General features: G+C 43.8%; 1 protein-coding gene across 8 annotated transcripts in view; it reads right to left on the bottom strand.

The window, feature by feature from the left end:
- Nucleotides 1-20,485, bottom strand: part of LOC306913598 (phosphatidylinositol-binding clathrin assembly protein) — a 155,533-nt gene that overhangs the window by 118,065 nt on the left and 16,983 nt on the right. For 7 of the 8 annotated variants that reach the window (XM_079490359.1, XM_079490363.1, XM_079490361.1 and 4 more), the window contains exon 1: nt 14,487-15,988. In XM_079490359.1, coding sequence (XP_079346485.1) covers nt 14,487-14,616 — 130 coding nt within the window. In that variant the 5' untranslated portion in view covers nt 14,617-15,988. Of the gene's footprint in view, nt 1-14,486; nt 15,989-20,485 lie in introns of those variants that run through there. The other variant, XM_079490360.1, reaches the window with a different exon arrangement.

Below are 20,485 nucleotides of genomic sequence, written 5' to 3'. Positions count from 1 at the left end.
ATAACATCTCTGTCGGGTGGAAACCTCCACACAAAACTGTTACTTTTCAGGATTCAAATTTTAAAAAAATAACAAAGTACCAGATCTACAAGCTCTAAATGTGCCGCTTCGAGCTTGTGGATCTGCTACGTTTGAAGCTTTTGTGTGACACTGTAGTATGATACGAGTAGGAAGTTCATTTAGTAGTTAGAATATGGAGATGAGAGGTTTTTTGCCCGACAGCGACGATAGGATTCATTAAAATCAGTTCCATATTGCAGCTTTAAAACACTGCTCACGTTTTACCTGTGTTGGATTATGGGGATCTTCTGTACAGTACTAGATGCATGCCCCTGCTCGGGCACTGTGACTGCATATGATTACAGATACAGCATTACCATGTTTCCCTTAACCCATTTTGGGCGGGAACCCCTTTTGGTGTTAGCATTATGTTATGCTTTAGCTATTGAAAAATAGCAGATCTACAAGCTCATAGCGCGCCACCGAGTGGCGCGCTACGAGCTTGTGGGTCTGCTATTTTTGAAAAATCGAAGAACGACTGACATAGAAACTTTTTCAGAAAACTGTCAGGATGTAGAAGACAGGCCTGGGCCATGGCTCAGTGGTCCAGGCACCTTGGCTGGTAATCCAGTCTGGCAGTGTGCCGCGGGTTCGACTCCCGATCCCAACGGCCTTTACTGCATGTCTTCCCCCCCATCTCTCTCCCCATTTCCTGTCAGCCTACTGTCTGTCCCTCCATAAAATATATAAAATAAAGGCGAAAGCCACAAAAAAAAACATAAGGATGTAGAAGACATTTTTAGAATCTGATCTCAGGTCAGAATGGGTTAAAGATGGATCACAAACTGTAAAGCCTACAGTTTGACTACAACACCTTGAGCTTCACACTCCAGTGGTCTTTCAACCACTTTCAATTTGAAGTCGGTGGGGCGGACGGTTCTCGAGCTACGTGGATTACAGACGTACGTACACTCGTAAGTACACACAGAGACATGGTGCATTTACAGATAGACTAGAGCAGGGGTTCTCAACGTTTTTGGCCGGGGACCCCCGGAAATGCTTTGGCAACGTCTCGGGACCCCCGCCCCGCCCCCTCCCGACCCCCAATATAAATTGACTGCTACAATAACCTTAAACCATTTTGGGCGGGAACCCCTTTTGGTGTTTTAAGCATTGTTATAATTTAGCTATTTAAAAAATAGCAGATCTACAAGCTCATAGCGCGCCACCGAGTGGCGCGCTATGAACTTGTAGGTCTGCTATTTTTGAAAAATCGTGAAAATAAAATTTTAAAAAAAATCTTTTTTTTTATTTTTTTTAAATATTTTGGGGACCCCCCAAAATAATTTGGCGACCCCCCCGAGGGGTCGCGACCCACGGGTTGAGAACCCCTGGACTAGAGAGTGGTGCCCCTTGGGCACTGCATGGCCTACTTGGAAATGCATTCCCCACCCAGATATTAGGGGATATTAGCGTCTGGCTCCATATATGCAGTGATTTATTTGATTTGATTGACGTTTCTGCCTTGTGTTGATTCTGAGGGATGTCAAAAGGCTGAAGCGTCAATCAAATAAAATCACTGCATTATGGCAGGGGTTCTCAACGTTTTTGGCCGGGGACCCCCGGAAATGCTTTGGCAATGTCTCGGGACCCCCGCCCCGCCCCCTCCCGACCCCCAACATAAATTGACTGCTACAATAACCTTAAACCATTTTGGGCGGGAACCCCTTTTGGTGTTTTAAGCATTGTTATAATTTAGCTATTTAAAAATAGCAGATCTACAAGCTCATAGCGCGCCACCGAGTGGCGCGCTACGAGCTTGTAGGTCTGCTATTTTTGAAAAATCGTGAAAAAAAAATAATAAAAAAAAATCTTTTTTTTTTGTTTGTTTTTTTTAATAATTTGGGGACCCCCTAAAATAATTTGGCGACCCCCCGAGGGGTCGCGACCCACGGGTTGAGAACCCCTGCATTATGGAACCAGTGGTATGTCCAGTATGAGAGATTAAAATAGGGTGCATTTTGCATCCCAAAACGCAGTTTATAGTTAAGGGACGCAATAAAACAACGACCTCTGCATCCACGGGATGCACTACTACTGTACCGTTTTTTATTCTAGTTTATTTTGCTAGCTTTAGTTATAATAATAATTTCTTCTTCTGTTTTCTACATGAATATAACCCCATTATAACCATATAAAAGTTAAACCATATAAAGAGTTAAATGCTGCAATTTGTAAAAATGGCAAAATATGACTCCTAACGTTGTTGAAGTGGGACTCATAATGTTTTTGCTGTGAAAGAATAGAGTATATATATATAGATTTGCACACGTTAAGTGCTGTGATGCACTTGTTTCAGTGAGATTGAGGTAACCATGCACAAGGTGCCACCTCAGCATTATTATCATTTCAACCACATGTTAACATCCTGTTATCGTCAGGACACATTTATTTTAAATGCACGTATTACATCCCTGTTGTCCGTCTGTCTTCATCTCTCAGAACACGGTGGTGTGAGTGAGTCATCACACGTATAGTAAGCATCCTCTACGTTCATAGTGAAGTCCAGTGCTCTCAGAATGACTCCTACTAGCAATAATAACTATTTATATATCACTTTGTCTTAAAAAAATAAACATGACATCAAGGTGCTGTAAATATATGTTATCTAAATAGTTAGGGCCCAGGAATAGGCTATTGGTTGTTGTTGTTGTTTTACTGACTTTGTGCAAAATTCAGTTTCCACTTTTTAAATTGTTGTATGTCTTCTATTGTTGTTTTTTTGTTTTGTTCTTGTTTTATATACTGCAATTATGTCTTCTGGATGTTCTACATCTCTTATACAATGTTTCATTTTTGATTTACATAGGTAGAGGCCTCGTATAAGCCCCTTGGGCTTTTTTGCCTCAGCCTAGCACTTTACCCCTCTTCAACACTGTTCACTGTGTTGTTTTTTATATTGTGCTGAATAAATAAATACAAATACAAAAAAATTGGCTTTGGCTGTAATAAAGTTTGATTAGATTTTTTAGCCCTCTTCTTCTAGCTTTTAAGAATTAGCAAACTGTGTTCAAATGGCGGCGACTTGCCCACCAAACTGGAGGGACAGACTTCCTAGTTACAGCCACAACTTAACCACTGTTTGGCTAGTGGCCAAGGAGCTGAAGGGCATTTCCCACCCTCTTTAGACTGCTTTAGGGTCGTTTAAAGTCGGACCCGGGCTGTGTTCCATTTTTAACTCGGGTCCGTCTGTCTGCAGCCTAAGGCAGGGCAGTTTATTTTGGCTGTGGTCATCGATGAGGGCCATGCTCAGGCATTTTCTTCCATCTTCGGTCCATTTCTGCTAAATGCGGCAGCGCGCACAAATGTGTGTCGCACATGCAGTTTGTGCTGACTGACTAAAGAAATGGCCCAAAAATGTGGGACGAATCCTAGCAAAACATTGAAAAGTAGGCTTCACTTGCATGACAAATTAATGTGGTGTGGTTAGGGATGCCATAGAAAATTAGAACATCCGAATAATGAGGGCTTATTTTATAGGGTTTTTTTAAGGTTCGTTTAGAATAGAATATAGGCTAATGCTACGGCTGTACAATACCAGCTCAGTGGCCTTGTGGTTAGAGTGTCTGCCCTGAGACTGGGAGGTCGGGGGTTTCACTCCCTATGGGCCAAAGAAAATAAAAATGGGACCCAGTGCCTCCCTGCTTGGCACTCAGCATCAAGGGTTGGATTGGGGGGTAAAAGTCCCTGCGACATACTAGCGTCATGTTGGATTGTACATCAAGCCTCATGGCTCGGTAAGGCTTACTACTACTGTACAATAAATGGCCATTGGCCTTTGAATTATTGTTCAACACAGTTCGCTGTTTGATATTAAATTTAAACTTTAACATAGTGTAGAGGAGGGTGCTGCAGTGTTCTCTCTCACGCAGACAGACACAGTCACCGGTGGAGACACCATCATGCTGTAGATCCTATCGGCTCCCTCCCTAGTCAAGCCATCCCGGCAAGATCGCACAGAATGTGGAATACACGACATACAATGTCATGAGTGAGGAGACTCCACAAAAGCCTACTCATCTGTCCCAAAAGCTCTGACACACACAGACAGACACATGGATGGACAGCCCTTAACAACACTAAGTAAGATTATGTCACAATGACTTGTTGTGAGTGTATAAATATACTACCGGTATGTGTGCATCTCTCTAGAGTAGACCAATGAGAGAGAGAGAGAGAGAGAGAGAGAGAGAGAGAGCGAGAGCGAGAGAGCGAGAGTGTGACTGGGTGAAAAAAACAGACGGGGGATATGGAAAGAGGGTGATAATTACACAATGACAGTCGGAGAGGGAGGTGGAAAACACTTGTTTTGTATTGGCAGTTAGTGGAGTGTGTGAATTTCTTTTCACCTCCAGTGAAGCCCAGCCCACATAAACTTCATGACACCTTTTCACAAACAAGGTTCACTTTCAGGTCACCTTGACTAGCTTCCTAGTGTGTGTGAGTCACGCATGCATGAGAGACATCAATTAGAAAGGGAGGCGTTGTTTAACTTGTTTCATGACATTCACTGAAGGGTACAAAAAGCATTAGAGATGCACCGATCCGATGCTAGTCATTGAAGTTGGGTCCGTTATGTCCTTATAAAAGACTTAACACATTTAGACCGGACGTCGAAATAAAAAAAACGTTCGCTCTGAAAGAATATATATTCAAAGATTTGTGCCGCATTTTCACGATTTTTCAAAAATAGCAGACCTACAAGCTCGTAGCGCGCCACTCGGTGGCGCGCTATGAGCTTGTAGATCTGCTATTTTTCAATAGCTAAAGTATAACATAATGCTTAGTTAAAACACCAAAAGGGGTTCCCGCCCAGAATGGGTTAAAGTAGGACACAATACTTTATGTGACAGTGACCGTATAATTATGACATCCGATTCAGAGTCATAATACGCGCATTAAATATTGATATTATAATAGTATTATGTTATAATATTACTGTTGCCCTAGTACTGTTGGTAATAGGGCTGTGCAAACTGCAAAAAGATCTATGCTGTGTATTACATTTTACATTACTATTTTTCCACAACACTATCAATTCCAGTATCTACAGTAGCAGGGAAAAATGTTAAACAACAACCCATAGTCACATTCATACGTTTTTGACAGCCGCAGAAAGTAAAAAAAAATAAGTGTTAAATTGAAGTTGGTCATTTAAATTGGTAATTCAAATTTTACCTATCATTTTATAATGGATAATTTACTTTTCGGGCACGTGGGCATGTGATCTTTGGGCAAGTAGGACATGACCTGTACTTGCCCGATGGGCAAGTGCCTCTGAGACCTTAGTGTCAACCCCTGCTTAGTATAAGAATCATACAGTTTCATGACCACTGTAAGGTGATACATGTGTACTCTGTACTGTGTTGTAAGGTCCAGCCCTAGTTCACAGAAAAGATGACTCGGGTGACATGTGCAATAATCTCTGAAAGGAAAGTTGTATGACATAATAATGTAGTCATGTTGCATATTATATTTCTACTTCATACTGGAAGACTGGAGAAGGGCCTTTGTATCCTAGCTTGAACATGATAGCTCTGCTGTCGGGAAGAAACCACCTAACTCCAAAATGTTCATTTTTCAGGAAATTAAGAAAATCTTATATTTTGAAAACAAAACAATACTGCCTCATCAAAGTTGGTGTTGTGACTTTATTACTTTATATATTAGTTGCTTTAGCAGACAGTTTGAGGGTCCAGTGGAGTTAAGAGGTTTTGTCCAAAGCGTTTTTTTACTTATTTCATCAACATTTTTTAAACAACACACAGACGTAAAAGGTGTGGAAAAAACTCAAAAACCTCAAAAATGGAGTTAGGAGGTTTCCTTCCGACAGCAACGATATGACATGTTTTATTATACGTACTTAATAATTTTACTGTTTCTACAAGGATGATGCCCTCAATCACGTTGTAGATATGTGCGCATAAAATAAAAATCATGCGGCTGTGTAGATTTTAAAAAGTAAAAGGCTGGCAATGCCAGATTGGTTTCTCTGGTGTCGGACGATACTCAAAGTTATGTATTGGACTGAGAAAATGGTAGTGGTGCGTCCCCAAATAGCCTGGCTACCATGGTCTGATGCACGCACGGACACATTCACTCTTTGTCTCTATACTTCTCATGCACACACGTATGCACGCACACACACACTCACTCAATGTGTGTCTCTCTCTCACACAAACTCACACTATATGTGTCTTTATTTCTATCTGTCTCCTTCATACGTGTGCGCGCACGCGCGCACGCACGCACGCGCGCACGCACGCACGCACGTCTATCTGTGCTATGCAGACAGGGAGGGGCGTTTCCAGCCTGTGGTGTTTGGATAACAGTAGTCTAACCTGGAACCACTTACACACACACCCAGTTACTGGAGAGTAGTACATTCCACCCCACCCCAGTATGCCTCTTTTTATTGTATTGATTTTATTTGAACCTTTATTTAACCAGGATGCTGTCCCACTGCGATTCAGTATCTCTCTTTACGAGGGAGTCCTCTGAAACCGCAAACAAGTTGTTGTAAAACAGACACGAAACAAGAAAAAGACAATATTACTATTACCAGATTTAAATGTTACTGTGCTTTTCTTTTGTGTTGATACAAATTTACTCTACAAGTTCTAGCTACACCTTTTCAGTGCCATTTTGTATTTGTAAACTAAACTGTAGCATCTATCCATGTTCTATTAAAAGAACCAAAAACTATTCATTCATTCATTCATTCAACACAGTGGTTTTCAACCATTTTCATATCAAGGTCCACTATTTATTCTGAATTTGAGCCACGGACCACCATTTGATGACATTTAGCCTCTCAGACCCCAAACTAAACTATATTTTGTTGTTGTTCAATAACATTTTGTCCACTATCCATGCTGTACTGACGTTAATCTTGTAATTAAGTCGCCTAATGCAGAACAATAATGTCTCTCTTGTCTTGAGAGAGTAAAATGAAACCATTATGGGTCCATTTGGTTTCATTTTACAGTCTCAAGAGTTAAAATTCTAATAAGGGTCCATTTGGTTACCAAGTACCAACTCTACATCATTTAGCTGGGGACCACCTGGAACCTCCTCAGGGACCACTTGTGCTCCCTGGACCACTGGTTGAAAACCACCGATTCAACATACCGAAGAAAAGTGGTTAGACTAGGTTTAGAATCCCCCAGGGCTCTAAACCTGATCCTCTCCTTTTTCCCCTTTACACCACATCTCTTTGCCTAAACGATATAGGCGATCTTCAGCCAGGGTCCACTTGGAAATCCTGAACCCATCTGACCACTTAACTAGACAGACAGACACACAGACCGACTCTTATAGACAGACGTCTAGCCACTGCCAAAAGATAAAGGAAAGGACACTTTTCCTCATTATTATAATACAATATTTTCTAATCACTAGTCTAGACAAGATTAGGCCACCACGCTTTACTCATGGATTGTCAATCAACCAATGAAATCAGCCAATCCCCCTCCACTCGACCATCAATCAATCATTCAGTCTACTCCTCTCTCTCTCTTGTCCTTAAAAGGTCTGAGTCATCCACCCATCCATCCATCTTCAACCGCTTATCCGTAGTCGGGGCGCACGGGCAACAGCTCCACCAGAGAGCTCCAGACTTCCCTCGAAAGAGCAACATTAGTAACTTCATTCTCTGGGATCCAGAGACGGTCCCGGCAGACATTGGAGATATAAACGCTCCTACTCATCCTTGGTCTGCACCGGGGTCTCCCCTCCCAGCGGGACGTGCATCGAGGACCTCCCGAGAGAGAGAGAGAGAGCGAGAGCGAGAGCGAGAGCAAGAGCGAGAGCGAGAGCGAGATGCATCCTAACCAGATGCCCGAACCACCTAAGCTGGCTCCTTTCCAAGCGATGAAGAAGCAGGTCTGAGTCAGACTTCATTTATTCATCAAGTACAATACAGTAGCTGTACAGGAGGCTATATCTAGGTGGTGATGGACCGAATCATCGCTCACACACACAGTGACATCGATACACTCCTACAGACTGACACGCATGCAGGAACAGCAGGAGCACAGCAGCACCCATTCAATGCAAACGGGAGAGTGCATTGGCAAAAACCTGACTCTCACACTCACTACTAGTATATACACATCTGTAGCTCAATAAGTATGGATCGCTGGCTGAGAGTTCAATCAGTTCATTTTGGACACACTCTCGGAGTCAAATTAAACCACATATGCCCTTTGTTGTAGGACAACAGTCGATCTACAAGCTGTTTTCACTATTTGTGAAGATTCATTTTATTTAGGGATGTTAATTAATCGTTAATCGATTAGTAACAGTTAACAATGAATCGAAAATTCTATCAAATATCAATTAATGAATTAATCGATCATTTGCATCGCTAATTGTATTGTTCTTGAGTGGTGCTATGTGTGTGGGTGGCTGGCTGAGTGGGTCTGAGCACGAAAACAGCATGGTTGTTTTTCACCACCTGTGCGCAACCTAACACACACACAAACACACACGCACATATTAACTGTATATATGATGATTTTGGGTGTGCCAGTACAGTTAACAGTACAGTACAGTAGAGGGTACAGTAAAGGGACCCCCACACGGTACCGTTTCGGACGTGGGGCGGCTCGCCGGAAACCCTGGCCGTGGTCCTGTGGGTCTGGAACTTCCGGGGACCCCACACGGAGTTGCACCACTCACTTCACACGGGTGTGATTTTTTACCCATTCAGGACGGGAACCCCTTTTGGTGTTGTAAGCATTATGTTATACTTTAGCTATTGGAAAAATAGCAGATCTAAACGTTCATAGCTATGAGCTGCTATTTTTGAAAAATCGTGAAAAATACTCTTTCAGAGCTAATGTTTTTAACTCTTTGCTTCTGGGGGGTCCCTGGAATTACATATTTTCAGATGGGGGTTGGCGGCCAAATACAGACAACTCTGGGGGTCCTCGACATGAGAATGGTTGAGCACCACTGACATTTTTCGGAAAACTTTTTAGAATACTTTTTTCTTTAAATCGGCCTCAGGTCTAAATGGGTTAATTGAAAATGTTTGCGTATAAAATAATGACTCAAAACAGGGACGCCAGGCTTGACAGCGGATAACAGCACACTCAGGAGTTCAGTTCACCCGAGTGCCGTTAGGTGGTTTCGTTTGTTAGTTGGTTTTTGGGAAGAGGTGAGGCCCGGCGTGGGTAATTAAGAGATTACAACGTTCGTTTCTTCGTGTAGCGATATATTTCTGACACTGATTGCTGCTCTGCCTCTAGCAGATTTCTCTTTCGTTCCATGCAGTTCCCTCTCTGCCAACCAACCAACGAAGGAAGTGAACTCGGTTTGACACAAGCCACAGCTGGCCTGTGGCTGGTTGGTTGTGCTGTCATGACAACACTAAAACGTACAAGCGTTGGGTAAAGTAGACATGGGGGGGGGGGGGTTAATGTCATAACTTCTCCATAGCCGCTTGAAAGGCAGTGATGCAATCACAGCGCCTCAGCACAATGCAGTTGGGGTGTGTGTGTGTGTGTGTGTGTGTGTGTGTGTGCAAACACGATACTGCACTTCTCACCTTGACAAGATGCACTGCTACTCTCTGGCAGTACAGATTTTCTTTTTATTGCTGCAGTTTTAAAGCATTAGAACGTTAATGTGTCCCGGTGGTGCGGTGGTTTACAGTCAGCGCACCCCCTCTCTCCATCCACATGCACACACTCACACACCCCCTCTCTCCATCCACATGCACACTCATCGTTTCATATCTCACACCATAAAGTCCCTTTAACTTTCACACCACCCCCCCCCCCCCCCCAAAAAAAAAGAACCATGAAATACAACAGTATAAAAGTATAATAATATTCTACAACTAGAGCCCACAGTGTGCAAGTGTTCTCTTTTAGTTTTCATGTTATAAATATATTTTCGCTTAGTACCTGCCCAACTTTCTTAAATTGCTTTGGATCAAAGTTTCATTATTAACATTTTCAAATCACATAGGAAACAACATACAGAGTATTTTACCCCTCCCACCCCCCAGAGTTCCCGCTCCAAAAGAGCCACAGCCCTGGTATATTGTACCATTAGCAAAAAGTAGCACCTGCCCAACTTTGAGTGTGGATGGATGTGCCATGTCTTTTCTCCCTTTATATTATCAAAAAAGTACCCACACATACATGGACAGGACACACAGCTGCAGCACGCACACTTGCACACAGGCATGGGCACACTAGAACTTACTCTCTCTCTCTCTCTCACACACACACACACACACACAAGGACAGCGAGCTCTCTGACAGGCCATCAAACATGTCAAACTCCCATTATAACCTCACAAACATGTCACACACACACACACACACACACACACACACACACACACACACACACACACACACACACACACACACACACACACACACACACACACACACACACACACACACACACACACACACACACACACACACACACACACACACACACACACACACGTCAGCTGACCCTGTGTTATAGCAATCCCCCCCACCCCCGCGTGCATGATGGCAGAGATTCTTTTCAAACGTAGGAGGCAGAGGAGAAGTCATCACTCTTTGTCCGCGTGTCACAAGCCAGGAGTAATCGAGGTGGACAGTCCCAATCATGAGACTAAATGGCTTTAAAAAATGTAATTTACTTTCTCCAGCCGTGCGTGAATGTCAAGGCGCCAGCTCCGACACAACATGGAGCAGCCAGCCAGCCTCTCTCACTCTCACAGAAGCTGCTGCTTTGCTTAGGTTCACAGAAAGACATCCGCTAAAAACACTGGTTCTCAACCTGTGGGTCGGGACCCCCTGCCCCTGCCCAGGGGAGTCCCTAGATGACAGTGACCTTTTTAATACCTCAAAAAATAAAGGAGAGCAAGAAAAGACAAAGAATTCCATTACTGCATCAAAAGTAATCAACAAACTATACTATAAAAACTGCTCAAACATTGAGCAATTAGGGTTTCAGTGTCTTGCTCAAGGACACTTTGACACTACCTCTGGGGGAGCCCGGGATCGAACTGGGAACCTTCTCGTTCCCGGTTCCCCGCTGTACCATTGCGCCACTGCCTTATTATAATAAGTCGGAACGTTACTCCCATACCTGGCCACCATCTATCATAATTTCAAAGATGTCCAAACATTGTAAAACAGCATTTACAAAAGGGCATGTCATAACTCAAAAATAATTTACATTCCCTGCGTACCATGCACTATGCCAACAGCTGAACACTACCGGGCTTCAGTGGGCTATTATAAACATTATTTGGGTTATTTGGCTAGATCTAGATGCAAATATCCCACTGTTTTCACAACTTGCATTCAGAAAGCCCCAGCTGTCTGACGCAAATGTGTGTCACCAATGAAAGCCAAGAAGAGGGGGGGCTGCTAAATGCTTGAAAAACTGTTCATGCAGAGCAGCATAGCACTTAGAATGGCAACCGGACTGGCTAATATCATCATTACATCATTTCAATGATGTTCAGTGACTAAAGGTCAAGGTATCTGCCTGTCTGTCTGTCTGCCTGCCTGCCTGCCTGCCTGCCTGCCTGCCTGCCTGTCTGCCTGTCTGTCTGACTCCCAGACTGGCTGGCTATAGATGACTCGACTGTCTGACTGCCGAATAACTGCTCTCCAAACACAGCCTTATCTTTGTCGCCATATCAACGGGACAATGAAACCTGCAGAGCCTTCAAAGAAAAGAGCCTTTTGCCTCCCCAACAGTTAAATACCAGGAAACAGTTGGCATGTGCCGGGTGGGTCGTTAAACAGACGGTCACGCACTCAGAAGGTCACAGATACTCCCTCCCTCCAACAGCCATGCAGCCAGGTAGGCTTTATTTGATATGACCCTCACAGACATACAGCACGTGGTTCTCCATCCTTTGTGGCCCTTGCTCTCACAAAAAGGGAAAAGGAGAAAATCAATAGTCTGCAATGATTAAAAGCGAGGCATGGCTTAATGGCAACCGTGAAGGCCTGGCCAAATTCACAAAGGAAACTGTGAAAAAAAAAACATGAATGTTCGTGTATGTGAGCGGCTCCAGTCACCTTTGTGTGTGTGAAAGAGTCGGGGGGACTAATAAACGGATGTGATGCAGGCCACTTGACACACTCGCAGTGTCACACACACACACGTGCAGTGTCTCTCTCACACACACACACACACACACACACAGCCTGCCTACACCGACTGTTAACTAGGCATGACAGGAATGAGGATGCTATGCACAGTGCAGTCCATTTTGGCACATTCACACTCCTCAAGACGAGTGTGTGCGTGTGCGTGCATGTTCACACTCGTGTTTGTGTGTGTGTGTGTGTGTGTGTGTGTGTGCGTGCGTGCGATTTCGAAGCCAGTTGTCCTAAAACAAAAACACCCCCATATAGTGCTGCACGATTCTTGCTCAAATGTGAATCTCGATTTTCCTCCACAAGAATTGAGATCACGTTTCACACACGATTCTCATTTTTTCCATGAAAATATTTATTAAAGAATATATAAACTAAAAACGATTCTTCACAAAAAGAGATTGCATAGGTGTCTGAATCTAGATCTCGATCTATTTTCGATTAATTGTGCAGCACTACCCCATATCACTCTGATTTCCTTAACGATTCCAGTTCCTTAATGATTCCCTCTAACAATTCCTATGAATGCCTAGAATACCTCACTGGTTCTTAAAGTGAGGCACAGGGTCCTTCTGGGTTGCTTGGAGGGGGCTTGAGGGGAGCACATGTGGCACGTGGAGGGAGGGGGCACTCGTTTTGGTTCAATCTGATAGCTAGGGATGCTCCGATCAGGTTTTTTGGGACCAATCCCGATCACCGATTGTTTTTCTCATGATCGGCCGATACCGAAATTGTGCACAAGGGGGAAATTTGAATATTATACTATATATCTGACTTTTATACCACTTAAATGATATAAAAGATCAGTTTCTCCAGATAGGGTAAATTGCCCATCACAGATTGAGTCATGAATATCGGCCGATCACTGATCGGTGGCCGATTGATCGGAGCATCTCTATTCTCTACTGATAGCCAATCCGTCCTCCAGCTTGTCATCTCAGACGTTGGCAGCGCACTCATCATCGACACACAAAGGCCTGGCAACTCAACTCGCTCTGGCTGCATGGCGCACGTCACGGGAAAATTGGGCCTCGCTGTTGCCGCAACTCGCCTTGTCTTCAAACGATTTAACGCTTTCACATACCCAGATTCTTTAGTGAACCAAAACGTGCGTTTCCCCAAAACAACCACTTTGGTAATCGATTACGCAACACACCGCTTGGGTTGGTGAATTGTTTTTAGTTTTTTTCAAGGTTTTCATGCAGGCCATATTTTGGACTTTGAGGAAATCTATGTCACCGTCACGATTTTACCACCTTAAAAAATGCAGAGATCTGTCTCCATCGCTTCCGAGCAGCAGATTGATAATATAGCCTGTCCTTTACTAGCCATGTTTAATTACAATTTTGAGGCATTTCGCCGCAACTCTTACTCTTACAAATTGTGACGTATTAATAGCTATGACAAGCAACACAGCACAAGTTTAAGCTCCTTCCTTGATCACTAATACAGAGGACTACGAGAAAGAACCACATTGCCTTAATTGTCTGTGATACCAGAAAGTGAGTGAATGAGTCATGTGTGAGAGCTGAGAAGGGGTGGTAGGTTTTCATATCATCCTTCCTTTTTCATCCTTTCAAGGTCCATCATTTATTCTGCATTTGAGCCACGGACCACCATTTGATGAGATTTAGCCTTGCAGACCTAAAACTAAAGAATATTTTGTTGCTCTCTCCATCATTTAGCTGGGGACCACCTGGAACCCCCTCAAGGACCACTGGTCGTCCCCGGACCACTGGTTGAAAACCACTGGTCTAGGATAAACTATGGCCAGGCTGCAAATATGATGATGATGATGAGAGTAATATTGGCCATCACTTTCTCTCTCACTGGAGGCTTTATTTTCCTTATCAATTCTTAAAATGGTGTTCACTGTATTATTGTAGGGCAGGCAGACCAGACCATTACTGTCTAGTCTAGTGTGTGTGTACACAAAATCAATGCACAATCTACTCAATGCACAATCTACTATAGAGTCCAGCCCGCACACACACATTACCTTGAATGCCATGCCTTCAGAGACGGATTCACTGCATGGAATCCACTGTGAAGGAATGTGTGCTGCTGAGATAGGAATAGGACCGGTCTGTCTGCTTTAAAAGAAAAACCTGGCCTGACAGACTTCTTAAAGCCTCATTTATACTTCTTGGTTCGTTCCATGCTGGTGTTGCATGCAGTATAAAGAGTAAATAAAATGGCACATGGGTAATATGTGGTGAGGCTTTAGTAATATAGTAGTAAGCTACACAGAAGAAGCTCACAACCATCCATAACTCGTATTTATATACTCACAATCGAGATGCTTCTTTTTGGGTCCGCTGACTTCATGTGTGGTGGCTTTGCAGCACGCTTTGCTGATGGCTGACCCGGTCATGCTGTGCTGTGCAGCCGCGATCCGATCTGTGATGGACTGTCCCGACATCCTCTCTCGCCTCTCTCAGCTAAAATAGCACAATAATGATCCGATCAATGGATCTTATAGTCCCTGGGGGGTGGGGTGGGGGGGTTCGGATGGACAGACGTGACTTCACTGTCAAGAAGGGAAGAGGTGATGGGGTTCGTTTGACAGAAAGAAAAAACCCTCTTTCTTCTTGGTTCTGTTCAGGTGGAGTCAGGTCACACACAGGTGGCAGCCAGGGAACGACAAAGATTATGTCAAACCTCTTGGATGTAGAAAAAAGAAAAAGGAAACCAGCCAGCAATTAAACGGATAATTGGTGGTTCTTCTTCTGACTTTGTTGTTATTATCCCTTAACAAGTCAACTATTATCTCGTCATGTATCTATTCTAGTAAACAAACAACCACACACACATCTAAACACACATTAAACACCGCTCACACACTACACAACACAACTAATCTAAAAGCCTCTAGTTTGTGTTAGCTAATGTTTCCGTCACAGCAGCAGCACTCGAACCAGGAAAGAGAAAGAGTCCCACGGTGTGTTGTGTGTGATTTGCTGTAAACACTGGAATTATTCACTTTCTGGCCACAAATAAACATAGCTTTAACCTGCCCTCCTCTGGGTTTGTTACTTCTTCTTTACTCTCTGGCTCAACCAACACAAAACAAAGAATTTAATCCCGGGATTAAGAGAACCCAACAAAAAAAAATCACAGTTGTTGTAGGCAGCAACCGAGACAGTTTTTAAAACAATCACACAGGAATAGAAGAGAGGAGGGGGGAAATCCACCAGAGTTCCTGATCGTCCACGTCAACTTGGCTTCCTTTGGCTTGACTAAAACAGAAAAGCTTTTAGCCAAGAAGAATGGAAATAGGAAATGTGTGCTAAAACCTCCCTTGGTGGTGGTGGAGCTGTGCCAGTGACCGGCGGCACATTGTGTAGTAATAATAATAACACTTAAAAATAAAAAATAAAAGTCAACCAGAGGAGATTAATCAATGTCGAGGGCCGGCGGCTGGTGGCAGGCTGGCAGCCCCGCTGACAGCTGCTGCTTCTCCGGGAACGACCAACGACAGGAGAGCCTCTCTCTGGAGTTAGCCTCTCTGGAGCTAGCGGTGGCGGGCTAGCGGCGGAGCTAGCATTCAAGTGACTTGAATTTTTTTGTTTAACTCCTTCTTGAAACTCAAATGACAGTTTGGTGGGTCTTCTCTCCCTTCCACGGCCCGTACGTGGTTGTGTGTCAGTTATAAGTGTTGCCGCCTCGACATTATCGGTGGGTTTTTTTTGTTGTATTTCTTTTAGCGGCAGCAGCAGCAGTCTATCCCCGGCTTTGTGAAAGAAGAAGTGGGGTCTCTCTCTCTCCTCCTCCGGCTGGCTCCTGGCTGCAGACTGGCTCTCTGGCTGCCTGGCTGGCTGGGGCTCCTGCTGGCTTCCATCCCATGGCCTGTAGGGACGGGGCGGACGGAGTCGGCTGCACCGTGATTGGATAGTAGTAGTTACCAGGCAACCGCTGGATTTCACATTATTTTTTATTGTATTTATTTTATGTTTGTATCTTTTTTTTGTACGTTTTCTTTACTTATTGCGACCATAGGTCGTAATAAGTAAAACCTGAATCTCCCGTCCATAGTCACGCACGCCATATATGGTCACACCTCGTGACACGTGATGCCACCATGGCCATCTCCATATATGAAATCACGACACTGACCTCATCTAACCCTGGAAAACCATACATGGAGAAGACTGGATCATCACCTAGATCTGCATATATGGAGCCGGCCAGCAACTGTCTCTACATCTGACCTCAAACCCTTAGATCTCTATATATGGAGCTGACCTGTTCTGACATTCCATATGTTGATCCTTCCCCACCCGTCCTTCCTGTTCTGACATTCCATATGCTGATCTGACCTCATGAAACCCTGTACACTCAAGACACAGTCCATATATGGCCAATACAGAATTCATTCCATATGTTGATCTGACCCCCCATGCCAAAGCGCCAGCGCTAGCCCAGCAGTCTGCCCGACTCTGCCGTCACCCAGGCGGATGCGTGCACGCGACCTCGCCCTTTAGGGTTAGGTCGCTTCTCACCCTCAGGGCGTCTTACTGGTCTGTAGTGTGTGTGCGTGTGTGCGTGTGTGCGCGTGCGCGCGCGCGTGCGTGCGTGCCTGCGTAGCAGCAAAAGAAACAAAAAACTGTTTTTATTTTTATATTGTGTACGTATTATATTTGATTGCAAAGTTGCCTTTGGTTTTATTTCACACTAACTTTGGCAATGTATGTGGCAAAGTATTTGTTTTTTGGAGTTTATGCTTAGCTTGTCGTATGAATTGAATTGAATTACATTGAGGGGGAGAGAGAGGAGATTGCGAATCCACATTTTCAGGAAATAATTTGTTACATAAAAGACAAAAGTCATGTCATCATAATAAGTGGATTTTTTTATCTCAGTGATTAATAATAGCCAGGGGGGCGGGGATACCACTTCAAATAACTGACCCGGGAGGGAAAAGGTCAACATCTGTCTCCCCTGACAACCGCCTTAGCCAATCACAGCGCGACCGACCCTCCAGGTTATGGGATCTATACACTCTGCCGCTCCTCCACCGGACAAAATGGCAGTGTAAAAAAAATCAGCTGATCTCCGAAATAGTCAATTGGACGAGACCTGAGAGAAGAGTGTGTGTAACTTTTAAGGTGGCACCGTTACAATATTGTTGCGGAATTTGTGGAAACAAGTGCTCTTAAAATATCGTTAAGACATTGGTGTGTCAAATGTTCTTGGCTTGTTGGAAATGATAAGCCATCTTGCAGAAAAAAGCAGTGGATTCGTTTTATATAGGCTATAATTGTGTTGTTTTAGTCCCTAATTTAAGGTCGTAATAAATTATTTCTCAGACGCTGTGTCCTTGTTTGACTCGAGTGTACTATGGAACATGGTGTGCCTAAAAAAAATTGGTGAAAAGCGTCCATGCTGCACAATAGGTAGAAGAATGTCATAATAAACGAGCAGGCAGCACCCACATGATTTCATAGGATGCAGGTGGGCTGCTGCTTGTGAGAAATGGCTCACAATATATAAACCCAGAGGTGCAGAGATGATGCAGACAGACTTATCTTAGTATGGACTAATGCACCTGTGTCACCTTTGTGCTTTGTCCTCCAACCATGTCAATTATTCAAATAATATTGACTGAGTGATGGTCAACAAACTAACTGTAAGCTTTATTGTAGGGTCACCCAGGGAGACCTATAGCTGGAGGTTTTGTGGCTGTATGCTTCCCGTGTCCTTGCATGCCCTTATAGTATAAGGCAGCATATTTCACATAGTGCCATGCTGACTCTCTTTGTTTAGAGTTTAGACTGTCATGATGGATGTATATACACCATGCAGTGCACACACTACACATGCATGCGGATGCGTGCGTGTGCACGTAATTTATTATGCAGCACCAGCACAACTGTGCGTGTGCATGGCACAGGGGGGTGGGACAATATGGGTACCTCACGATATGATATCTCATCTGTGTCGATATTAGGCCATCGATAATGATAATATCACGATATTCTATATGTTGCGATATTCTATATATTGCAAGAGATGTCCTCAGCAATATATCACGATATCGTCCCACCTTGTGTGTGTGTGTGTGTGTGTGTGTGTGTGTGTGTGTGTGTGTGTGTGTGTGTGTGTGTGTGTGTGTGTGTGTGTGTGCGCGCGTGCGTGCGCATACGTGCGTGCGTGCGGTAGTGCCTTGAAAAGTGCTGTCTGTGGCCAAAGAGCTACTGCATGTAGCTAAAGTATATTCGTCCTCATTGTCTCCATCAGCCGAAGACATGGGGAGAGTATGTTTTGCACTCCGTCCGTGTGTCCGTCCGTTTGTCCGTTACAGCTAATCTCCGGCACCGTTAACCCGGTCTATGCCAAACTTTGCACACACACTCCCTAGATGCCAACGACGAATCTCTGCCCCATATTTTCCAGAACGGCTTGGTATACTAGCACCACCACCACCACCACCATGAGACAGATTTTCACATTTTTACCTAAAGCTGCACTGATCTGCGTGCAACATTGCATGCACACTCCCTAGAGGCCAATTAAGGAAAAACCCTTGAGCTGCATTTTTCTCATCTGCCTTTTATAGCGCCACCAGGATGCCGACTTTTGGAAACAAATTTCTTTGATATTACTTTCCAAAAAGTCTGTCCAAAAATCGTTACACAGTATCTCTGTAGTCATGTGCTCAAGACGGATCTGTCCGATATTTCATATTCCATCCTAATTGGCTAACATTGGCTTCCAAAGTTTGCAGGATTGGCCTGCAAACCATCAAATCATGCACGCAACGTGCAATTTACGTGAAATGTTTCACGCACTTTCCTACTAGGCTGAGGAATAAATCCCACCCTTTTCCCATTGACCTATTATAGCGCCACCAGGAGGCCACAATAAACCTGACCTGGCCGGCTGGGAGACCTGTGCCCAGAGGGGCACTTTTTCTAGTTCTCTGCTGTGCTGTGCAGCCAGCCAGGCTAGCTGTTGTACAGGGTGGACAAGACAAGAGTTTCCATGTGAATACCAAGAGATATCTGGTTTGACTGCTGCTGCGGATCGTCATCATTATTAAACAAGACTCTTACTATGAGAGTGCGGATTTTATTCTCTTCCTATACGTTTTCTTTGAATCTGCACTGCACAGCACATGCGTCTGTCTGAGTTGAGCGTGCCTTTCCCCTGAAGTGAGACATGTATACTGATTCTGACCGAATCGATGCCTGCATGATTTTTGGGTCTGAAGATGGCTGGGGCGGGTCCCGATTTTGGAGAGTCCTATAGTCGATCAGCCGATTACAGATGTATTAACCGATATTTGGTCAAAAAGTGATAAATGTTCTTATCCAGTGGTTTTCAACCAGTGGTCCTTGAGGGGTTTCCATGCAGGTGGTGCCCAGTTAAATGATGGAGAGTTGGTAAGAACATTTTGCATTTTTATAGATCTCTAACTCTTGAGAGTGTAACATGAAACCAAATGGACCCGTATGGGTCCAATGTGGTTTCATTGTACACACTCAAGAGTAAAACTATTGTTAAACATCTACATGACCTAATTTACAAGCAGTCTACACAAAGAGAAGAATTGTTATTTTGATCAATGTTCTCCTGTTATCTCTCCTATCGTAGGGTACCAATACAGCATGGAATTGTGGACAAAATCGGCTAACGTTTGGGGTCTGAGAGGCTTAAATGTCATCAACTAAATAAATAATGGGCCTTGATATGAAAAGGGTTGAAAACCCCTGTTCTAATCAATTTGAAAAAAATACACACACACACACACACACACACACACACACACACACACACACACACACACACACACACACACACACACACACACACACACACACACACACACACACACACACACACACACACATTCAATGTGGTTGCAAAGCAAACAGTTGTGCACAGCACTGCACACACACATGGTAGTTCAAAGAGAGTCAGCATGTGAAAGCATGTGAGCAGCCATGTGAAATATACTACCTTCCGTACTCACTAGAACATGGGAAGTAACCACAAAACAACCATGTCTCACACATTGAATATTCTTTAAAAAAGAAGCTCACAACACGTCGCATTGTGTTGTCTGATTTAAGTGATTTTATTTTTTTATTTTTGAAAAATGTTGGCTTACGATGAAATGCCCAAATTAGTGCCACCAGGTTGAAAGTGGTTGCAAATTGGGACATAGGCTATCAACTGCATAATTAATTACACTTACCGATACCTCAAGTAATTGGCATAACATCAGCCACATGCACTGATATATTGGTCAAACCAAGGCCAGGCTTTAATGTGTGTAGCCTACATAT

Source organism: Electrona antarctica (assembly GCF_951216825.1).
Source record: "Electrona antarctica genome assembly, chromosome: 21".
Taxonomy (NCBI): domain Eukaryota; kingdom Metazoa; phylum Chordata; class Actinopteri; order Myctophiformes; family Myctophidae; genus Electrona; species Electrona antarctica.
Note: the sequence above shows the minus strand (reverse complement) of the source record. Positions and strands in the feature narration are given on the sequence as shown.